Here is a 10,487-nt window from a genome sequence, read left to right as displayed (position 1 = left end):
AAACATACCAACTTAGAAAGGGTCATTATTTAACGGGGGGGGGGGGGGGTGGTGTCTGCTACGTTTGGGGGGAGGGTTGCGGTTTCTTTAACTCAGTTCGGGGGAGGGCCTCAGATTTTAATACATTTGTTAGTGTTCTTTTTCGAGATTTGCTCACATTAATTGTGGCAAATATTGCTGTTTGAAAATCAAAAACAAAATGCTTTTAAAATTAGACTGGGCCGATCAGTCCGGTTATACTCCCGCCATGGAATCTACAGTGTTGTTCAATCGGGATTTAATTAAACTTCTTATAATTCTAGGTCAAAGATGATTTCGAAGCTAATTGCCCATAAAAGCATTACGGATTCCATAAATTATCTTACCCCACAGTTAAGAGCTTGCGTAATTAATAAATTGCTCTAAAAGAAACCAGTCAATATTGCCACGGGTAAAACAAATTAGTAAAAACAAATTAGAAACAAATTAATTCACACCGAAACGATTTAATTGATGGCAAGATAATGTTATAAATAACGCATTCAGACTGCTTGGGGCATTGTCTAAGGGAATCGTCTAGTTCTTGACAGCAGATAGATTTACACTACTTATTTGAAAAATGGGAAATGAGTTGTAAAACGGAAAATTGTTTTTTGGGCGGTTCAAAGAGAAGCTATTTGAACCTAAGTGTCAAGGGGGGGGGTTAACATACTTTAGTTTACTGCTAAAACAACTATGCCGTGTATTGCAATTATTAGTTAAGCCCTTTATTTGTTTTCTTTCGTTATTGGCTGTGTTTTTTTTCAGACAAGATATGCTCAAGGGCTTGAAGTTTTTCATGGATTCTTCCAATTCCACAGGCAACCCATTCCAAAGCCGAAAATTACAAGAGCATATTCGTTTCAGCGGTCAGTCACGTGAAATAACACCATACAAAGATGGCGGAAAAGAGCTTTTTGGTCGCAGTGAAGAAATTCACGAAAAATTTCAACGTTCTGTCCGCTAAATCCGCCAAAGTATCTCCTGGCTATCGCATCTTGGGTTTGGTAGACTGTAATGGCTGTCTTCGGCTACGAAACGTGTCTAAGGAGAGAGAGGCTAAGATCTCTCAAGTCAAGAGGTAAACGTGCCTTTGCCAAAAATTAGAAGAAAAATAGTCAATTTCTTGTTATTTTGAAAAAAAAATTAGTATTAGGACCTATGCTATGTCTATGCTTCTTTTGTTGTTATGTCTGTTCTACTTACTACAGCGAGATATGAATTTTTGTTGTAATTGTCGATGCTGTTGTATTTGTTTTTATTGGCGGGCTGAGGGGGGGGGGGGGGGGGGTTGGGGGAGGGGGGGATTGGGGTGGGTGCACAGGCATTGGTATTATATAGCAAAAGCAGGGGTTTCATTAGGTCGGCTATTTCCCACCGAGCGCTGGCTACTTTAAAAAAAAATTCGACTTAAGTTTTATTTGAACTAAAAAGTAAAATAACTTCCACCCCCTACAATCCCCACCGCCTACTCTGAAAGTAAATGAAAGCCCTGAAAAGGATAGTATTTGAAAAAAAAAACATCCTTCAGTAAGAAATGACTCAATGAATAAGAAATGACTTTTTGTGTCCAAGTGCGCTGCTTGTTCACCCTGTGCACCCCCTTTGCACGAGCCTATTTATAATTCAATACATTTTTAAATGGTGGTTTACAACATGGTTTCCAATAAGCTGTGCTTAAGGCCTGTGACAAATATGTAATCTAGGACAGCATTTTTTATTCACAGGGTTTGGCTAGAGGATTGGTTTGGGTTACTGTATCTCTTTCCTTACTGGTAGCCAGCTCTGTATTCTCTTGTCCACTTTTTATGTCAAACATTTTGACAGGGCAACAAATAAGGGGGTTTACACAGACTTTACATACATAGACTAGTTTGCTCAAAAAGCACGCTGGATACTTTATAAACCCCAGGATTCAAAATAACTTTTTAAAATTTTGCCTACTTTCTGGATTTTGGTGGCAAAAAAGCCTGCATCTCCAAATTATGAAAGGAAAAGACAAAAAAAAAGAGCTGGGAAATACCAGAAAACAGCCGGCTATCGCCGGCAGCTGGTATACACATGTATACTACTCTGTGTGGAAGGAAATCTTCATGCCTACATGGTCTTGTCCTTTCTGGTTTTGTTATAGCTTTAACCTAATTTTATGTATTTATTTATGTTGTCACAGGATTTTCAAATCAAAATCTGTTTAATTAATTTTTCTTTTTACTTACAGTTTTGGTTGGAGCACGTTGAGAGAGGCCATAGATTCACAAGTGGAAAAGAATGTCGAGAATAGCCCTGAAGACTTTCTTCTCTCTGTGAATATGGACAATAGTATTGAGATTTACTCAGTAAAGACTTCAAGTGATGACTCACATGAGCTAAATGTGAAGTGTGATGTCAGTTCCTCCACTGATATGCTGAAAGGGTTACTAAGAGACAGAGGGAAAGGTATTTACAGTACAGGCAATTCTTCTTAGATGAGAAAGAATTTCCTCTTGAAAACATATCAGGAAACAGTGATGAAGTCATGTTTGTTTTCAACTGTAGAAAAAAATGTGTAACACCTAATCTCTAATACATTTTTATAGTAATCATAATCAAATTATTCTCAAATAAAATATGCATGAATACTTGATACTCTTGAGTGTCATTAAGGTCTTGGTAAAGGTAAATTTGACACCACTGTTTGTTTTTGTGGTTTTTTGCAAAACCTGTATCAATAGTTTTTTAACTTTATTTTTGCAAAAAATTTTTTTCCATAAATCGCATTCTAAGTCGGCTAAAATGGGCCTTTGCTGTTTCCTGTGACCTGTTGGCCGTGAATTCACGCCAAATCTTGGACTTTTCTAGCGTATTATTTTGAGGCAAGAACTCGAGCTTGTCGGGCGTAACTTCGCGACGGGTTTAAATATATTGCCTTCAAATTTTCGGGATCTGATAGATAATTATGCCATGTCATAAAGTGTGTGAGGAATTTTCGATTTTCGACTGTAGATCGCTTTAATATCACTTTTTGTGTCCAAATTTTGCCAGAAATGAGAGTTCCAACTTTGATTTGTAATATTTTGTTGACAGTGTCAAATAACAAAAAGTCTTTACACACTTTGGTAGATCATCTATTTGTCATTGAGATGCAATTACGTGCAAGTGCATGCGCAATAACGCGCAGGTGCATTATGCTCTAGAGTAAACTCCGTACTTTTGAGTTTGAGGCCTCAAAACTTACACGGAAAAAGCTATTGCAAAAATAAAACTTGCAGTAGATAATTTAATATTTGATATTTTATTTGATATATAGTTTGTACATGTAGTTGTGCAACGCGACAATATTTTTTTTCCGCGGACATGTCGTTTACCTTTACCGAGACCTTAAGTCGTTCAAACATGCTCTACTCTGCATCACTAAGAGTGGACTATTTTCTCCTTAGACTGTGAGATTGAGGATATATCATTGGTTACCATAACAACTAACTCAACTCAGGGAAACCATTTGGTGACTCTTCTTGTCAATCAAAAGTTCATTATGGTGGTGTTAATTAACAAGACGCAGTCAGCTAAGATCCAGTCATGTTTTGCTGTCAACGATTCCTCTACCTTGCCTGTCCTTGTGCCGGTCTCGTCACTTGTGCAAGTCAAGATCGTCCAGTCGGTGGTGTTCGGTTTATTCTCGTCTGGAATGACCAGTATCCTTTTAGTATATAAAATCATCTGTTCACCTGCTGTGCTCACCTGGTGCAGTACTGCATAGACAGTGCAATAGCAGGCCTCAAAAAGAGGCACATGAAAGCAATAAACATTGGAGAATCTGTTTTGGGTGTAAAATCTACGGATATATATTTAATAATGATACAGGCAGAACAGAGCAAAATCTCGCCCTCTATTCAGACTGTTCTATGAAGCGCAAATGCAAGGTCTTGTCAGCTCAGACACTAAGCGACAACTGAAGGTGTCCCTGCCCTGGGCACGCTCCTTTTATAGCGCGGTTCGCGTTCAAGAAAATATTTGGGAGCACAGCCATGCCTCATTTCTTATAATTTTTTTTAAAATATTGGGGGAGCATGTGCCACCAGCACCCCCCACCCCCTGCTACAGCCTTGATAGTAGAACACACATATATAAAATTAGACACAATCCTTGACTCTTCCCAGTTATTCATAATATTGAAGGACAGTATCTGGGCTATGTGGATATCAACTCTTTTCACAGTATTGACAAAGGTACAGTAAGGCATCAATGTATAATTTTGTTCCCATCCAGCTGTACATTTACAGGTAATGTTCAAAAAGTACAGCGTGGAAGACATTTAACATTAAGTAGTTTGAGTGTAGAACCTTTTGGGTACAGTACTTGTACTGTATACTTAGTGCATTTAGTTTTTCTGTTGGTGAAGCTATTTTTAAAAAGAATTTTTAAACCAGCAAGATATTGATTAATAATGCTGGAAATACTTCTTTTTCATTTGAGTTTAGCCATACAACCTGTATTCATTCAAATGCAGAATTATGAAGCCCAGTACAACATTAGTTACAGTGTTCTATGTTGAACTTGAGTTTTATTAAGATATCTTCAGGGAAGACAAAAGAAGGAGAAATGTTAGAAGCATTATGTGCTTAACAGAACAGCACATCAGTATGAAGTAACTGTTCTGCATAATTTCATCTCTGTGATATGCTTAACAGAACAGCACATCAGTATGAAGTAACTGTTCTGCATAATTTCATCTCTGTAATATGATTGTCCTTCATCTTATTCTAGAAAGCCCGAATGAAGCCCAGACAAACAACAAGCAGTTTCTCCACCTGGATATCACACCAAACCTTACTCTTCTTGTAGCTTCTGACAACCACAACAACCTTTACACAATCAATCTAGATGACTACTTCAAGCACCACCCTGAACATCTACACCATAAAAGCCACATGAATGACTCCAATAAGAAAAGGATGCTGCTTAAATACGAGACGGAGGATGAGGATATGTTGTTGCGTGATGCTAGAACAAGTGATGTGACGTATGGTGACCGGGTGTGGAAGACAGAATATGTTAGCATTAGAGACAATGTTTCTAGGATTGACACTTTAACAGGTACTGTAAGCCTTCTGCGACACATGTGTTGAGGTCAGGGAGGCAAACTTCACCATCTTGTTAGAAAGTTAAACGCATGCCTTGCAAAAGATATGTGGGAACATATGGGGAAGGTGAATTCTACATTTATTTATTGTACACTTTGACTTTTGCTTGATTTTTTATATGCGTTTTGTATCTGAGTGTTAATACTGAAGCTTATATCTTATTAACTCCTTCAGGTCCTTTTGGAGAGGCTGTGTGCCCCACAAACCCACTTAAGGGCCGACGTTGGTTTCAGGAATTCAAGGACCCTCCAAGTGGCACCATTAACCACCCAGAGCCAAATCCCCCAGTCTCCAAACCACGGATGAGTGGGTTCCTCTTGAAGTCAAGGAAGTCCAGCCGGAGTGTCACCTCAAGCTCAGAGAGCTCTGCTTCTTTAAGGAGTATGAAAGAGAACCTTGGATGTGGTGTGCTTAACCTGGAATCAAAATCTACCTTCATAGCTGCTGAACCTTGGGTTAAGTCAATGACCATCAGGGGACTGTTTGCATCCTCTGACTCGTTGCTAGTATGGCTAGTGCCGATGGCTGATGAGGTGCCGCTGACAGGATTCGAGTTCCCACATGGATTAGTGTCACTCTTTGGATATCAAGGGCAGGAGATGTCAGACAGGCTGATGTACGTAAACTCTACCTTCAGTTATTTCACAATACATTGTCAGGGCAACTGTGTTTACTATGTGTGTGTTAGATGAGCACAGCCATACAAGTGTACATAGATTCAACTTATTGATCTACAAAGCGGATCAATAAATCAAATTCAAATTCATAAAATTCATAATTCATAATTCCGAAAAATACCATGGGGCTCGTCATATTTCATCTTGCAGGAAAATATGGATAAATCATGCGATAGATTAACTTATCATTTTTATTCCCACAAGTAATTATAGCCATAAGCTTTTGCTGGTCCTTTACTGTAACTACCATTTGCCATTTGCACTTTTTTGTTTTTTTTTGTGATACGGGTATAGATAGAATTGTATAATATATGTATGGGTGTACATATGTACATAGATTGTGTGTATAGGTATGATATATAGTTGTATAATGTATGTATAGGTGTACATATGTACATAGATTGTGTGTATAGGTATGATATATAGTTGTATAGTGTATGTATGGTATACTGTTTTTTGGTATAATAATGATGATGATGGCGTTTGTGATACTGCTGCTGATGATGATGATGATTAAGATAGTGACTTCACTAACGGTGAAAATGATATTGGCGGTGATGATAGTGATGATTATGGTTGATTGTGGCGATGATAACGGTGATGGTGGTGATGGTAAAATATTGGTGGTAATAATAATAATTATATTGTTGGTAATGGTGGTGGCTTCAAAGATGGTAACCATGGTGATAATGATGGTGATTCTTCTTACTGATGAAAATGATGATGATATCAATATTATCGGACATAATTACTAAACACCTGAATCTATCGCAAGGTTCCTGGAGCCCATGATGCTTGTGGAGAACTGCTCCTCTCTGCAGCCATTAGCTTTCCTCTCACGCAGTGTGCTATCCATCCCTTCTTTTGGCATCAATCAGAACCAACTTGTTCATCAGGTACGTAAGATCACTAATCATGTTTCTCCTGTTAAAGTGAAGACACATTGGGCCATGTAAAACTTTGACAATTCGAGGCTCGACTATATATAGTAATGGCACTTTGATAAAACTGACAAGAAACGTTTTAGGGTAACTTTCCTACTGCACGTTTCCTCAAATGTAGATGGAATGTTGTAGCTGCTGCGCATGAGAATCCGTTGTATCGCGACCCGTGTTTTCATAACACGATTTGTTTTGGTTTTCAGGAAAACCATTCTGAGCCAATCAGAGTCTCGCTTTGTGCACTTCCCTGGCTATCCTCTAGACGAAAACCAGACAGTGTCGCGACAGAAAGCCAGGCAACTGCACTGGCGAGACATGGCAAGAATCTGACTGGCTTATAATAATTTGACTGGCGGAACAGAAAATCCCAAAAGACAAAAACAAATTGATGTTTTGAAAATGCGGCGTAGCGATACAACGGATTCGACAGTAATTTATTGTACTCTGTTGTGTCTTAGGTCATCATGTATGAGAATGCTGCGCTTGCAGAGTTAGTGTGTCACATTAACCACTGGGACAACTGTGTCATTCCGCTAGAGGCTTTACAAGTCTCTCTCAAACACAGGCAGCTTGACACAGTCGCATTCTTCCTCAAGAACCAGGAAAATGGTAAAGGCTGCTTTTCACTAGCGAGGGAAACAAAGACGGGGAAGTAGGCGGGGATGTAAGAGCTTAAGTGCGTATGAAAATAAGCGCAAAGGGGCACGAGGAATTTTCCCCTTCCCTCCTTCTCTGCATCGTTCTCCACATGCGTTTTTTCGCCGATTTTCACACGTGAAGTAAGCAGCATTTTACGTCTCCGCTTCTATCTTATTGACAAGCAGGGTCAGCGCACTTCAGGGGCCGGGGATTCTAGTCACTCTTACATGAATAACTTTCACTTTACATTCTTTGAACTTCAGCCCCCATTCATCATGATACAATTTCACATATAACCCCCCCCCCCCCCCCCCCCACAGTCATACGCTGCGCAATCCCTGACAATAAATATGCCTTTAAACGCGTGAACCGTTTTTTCAGCTGAATTTGTTGAATTTGTTGAATTTGATTTGAAGCGTCAGTTACTCATGTGGTTTCCGTGGACCGCTTTTTACTGAACAACACGCCAGCAAAAAACCCTTGTCAGCCACAACTTTGTTATTGTTTTAATTAAACAATATTGACAAATCATAATAATGTGGAAACAATCTTTTATACTCCATTTACCAAATTCAATCGAAAATGTCGCAAAAGCTTCCCATAATTAGCCGATGTTTCCCACACTTGGTATTTTGCTACAATAAGTGAATGGCTGGGAGAGGCTCTGAGTAAGGATGCCTGTGGAGAAGGCCTGACTTTCCATTGCTCTAGATGGTTGATTTGGTCATCTTCTTGACAGCAGTCAAAGAATTGCAAACCCTCAGTGTAGCCCCTGTCAATCAAATTAATTTCATTATTGAGACCTTTTTAAGGTTATGGGGTAGCTATGAATTTACTGTATAAACTAATTGTTATTCCATTTGTAATTGCAGTTTTCACTCGAAGCACCAGTCCCCCTCTTCCATCTCCTAGCGCTTCACTCTCTCCCCAGTCCACCTCGTCGAGTCCTGGAGGAAAGTGTGTCCCTGTTGCCATGGATACTAGTCAAACTCAAGCCATTGTCAACACTCTCGTCAACTCTGTAAAAAAGAACGCTTTGCGTAAGTATCCCCACTGCACATTCAGGCCTGTAGCCAGAATCAAAATTTTGCCGAGGCAAAGCCACTGGATGATAAATCCAACATAAGCAGGTATTTTATCTCATATTTTTCAATTGTGAAACACTAAACATCAAAATTTTACCGAGGCGAGTGCCTCACTTGCCTCATGCTTGCTAGGGCCCTGACCAGGAAATCCAGACACCCTTTTATTACATTAGAATGACACCGCTGAGAAACTAGTTCTTGTAACGCGCGGCTAGACAAGCCTTTTTGTTTCCAAATGACGGCTTTTAACTGGCAAACTTGCAAATTGTTTTATGATCCAAAACTGTAATGTTTTGCCATTCATTATATTATAATTTGGAAAAAATTTTTAACACCAGTAGCCGATCTTATTGTTAATAGTCTAAATTTAACACTGATTCAAGCTTCATGAGTTCGCTATTGAAACTGGACATATAATTTTTACGTAAGGTTTTGCTGGCTTCAAATAAAATCGCCACGCAAGTTGTATCAAAAGCTGTACCCAAGTTTAATCAAAACCATTGAATTAATGTACTACTTCCTGTCTGTCATTTCTTTCACCAAAGTTCCGGTACTTGCTTTACTGGCGTCAATCCAGCTATACTGGTCTCAAACCGGTTTTCCTTCCAGAGCAACACAACTTACACTTCACTAGCCAGCTCCTGCAGATGACGTTACGCTTCCTTCATTGCCTAATGCAAGACGGGTCCCGGTACCTCAACAAGCTGCAAGTTGAGGAGGTGACTCCGCTCTCAGGGCCTGGAGCGAGTGACAAGGCGGCAGCGAGAGACCATAGGAAGCCCGTCAACGTTGCCGTGGTAGAGGAGACGATGGTGTATATTAGCAGGTGAAGTGTTGGTGGTAGATGGCACTAGCAAATTGGTGGATTTATTATTGCTGTTTTACAGGTAGTAAGACAATATACACCTACCTTATTCTTCCATATTTTCGCGCATCTTTAATTTCGCGAAAAAATTTTCCGCACATTTCGCGAGTATTTAATTTTGCGAACACGGGAAAAAATGTGTATGCACTGGATTTAATTCCGCAAATACGAAGTTCAAAAGACTTTCTTGTTTTTACGAAAAAATGACTTGAACAAACTACTTAAATAGGACCGATTTATTGAAACAACACCAACAAGCTGTACCTTAGCGGCTGCTGAATTGCTATTCTTACAGTGATGGAAAGGTAATTCTGTTCCCCGAGCCATTATCGATAGTTTCGTTACATGTCCTTACTAGGAGATTTTAATTACCATTACATTTCGCGAGATTAAAGTTCACGGTCTTCGATTTTTTTGTTAAAATCGCGAAAATTAACAAGAATAAGGTATCTCATAAAAACTTTGTCAGTTATAACGGTGGATAGCGAATGGTACGTAGTTGCAAGGCCAAAAGTTGCTTTGGGTACTAATTATTTGCAAATATAAAGGTCATAAATAAAGTCCAGTGATGCCAGAGCGGACATCGGTGGCATTTAATGGATTATTGTATGATTGATCAATATTCTCCGGAATTTGGAAGAAATTGAAGGAGACCGTTGGTACCTTTCGGTCGGAGAACTTCCATTTGCCAATCGACATTTGCCGCTTGCGCTGACAACGTTTTTGCAATAGGTGTAGGTATATTTTTGGATTTGCTTTTGTTTCCTTTAACTTGTTTTAGTTTTAAACGAACTGAATATTTTTGAATTTCCAATTTTAAAAGTGAAAAATAATAATTTGTATATATTAATATTAAAATAGTTTCATATAAATTTTACTGTAGATCTAACCAACACAATAACACGTTCGAAATTGTTTCCAATGGTGTAATAGAAAAAAAAATATAAAACGCCACTCATTTACTAGAATATTTTTTTTTAGAAATATATAACCCTCCTAGTGAGCCTTTTCTGATGATTCGGTTAAGCCGACTAACCTTAATTTTGTTAAGGAGTATCGTAGAGATGGGCCAATTCCTAGCGCACCTTCCTGAAGATTCGGTAAAACAGGCTGGCTAGAGACAGGCTAAACCAACCTTTATT

At 39.0% G+C, this 10,487-nt stretch overlaps 1 protein-coding gene across 1 annotated transcript in view; it reads left to right on the top strand.

Moving 5' to 3' along the window:
• The first annotated feature begins 865 nt into the window (after positions 1–865).
• The window catches only part of LOC5517657 (spatacsin), a 54,769-nt gene continuing 45,147 nt past the window's right edge, over positions 866–10,487 (top strand). Inside the window, exons 1-10 of the mRNA XM_048727544.1 lie at positions 866–1,099; positions 2,237–2,454; positions 3,435–3,689; positions 4,155–4,223; positions 4,762–5,091; positions 5,313–5,754; positions 6,591–6,711; positions 7,215–7,365; positions 8,268–8,435; positions 9,090–9,306. Coding sequence (XP_048583501.1) covers positions 918–1,099; positions 2,237–2,454; positions 3,435–3,689; positions 4,155–4,223; positions 4,762–5,091; positions 5,313–5,754; positions 6,591–6,711; positions 7,215–7,365; positions 8,268–8,435; positions 9,090–9,306 — 2,153 coding nt within the window. The 5' untranslated portion in view covers positions 866–917. The remainder of the gene's footprint in view (positions 1,100–2,236; positions 2,455–3,434; positions 3,690–4,154; positions 4,224–4,761; positions 5,092–5,312; positions 5,755–6,590; positions 6,712–7,214; positions 7,366–8,267; positions 8,436–9,089; positions 9,307–10,487) is intronic.

The sequence above is a fragment of the Nematostella vectensis genome, chromosome 5 (assembly GCF_932526225.1).
Source record: "Nematostella vectensis chromosome 5, jaNemVect1.1, whole genome shotgun sequence".
Lineage (NCBI taxonomy): Eukaryota > Metazoa > Cnidaria > Anthozoa > Actiniaria > Edwardsiidae > Nematostella > Nematostella vectensis.
Note: the sequence above shows the minus strand (reverse complement) of the source record. Positions and strands in the feature narration are given on the sequence as shown.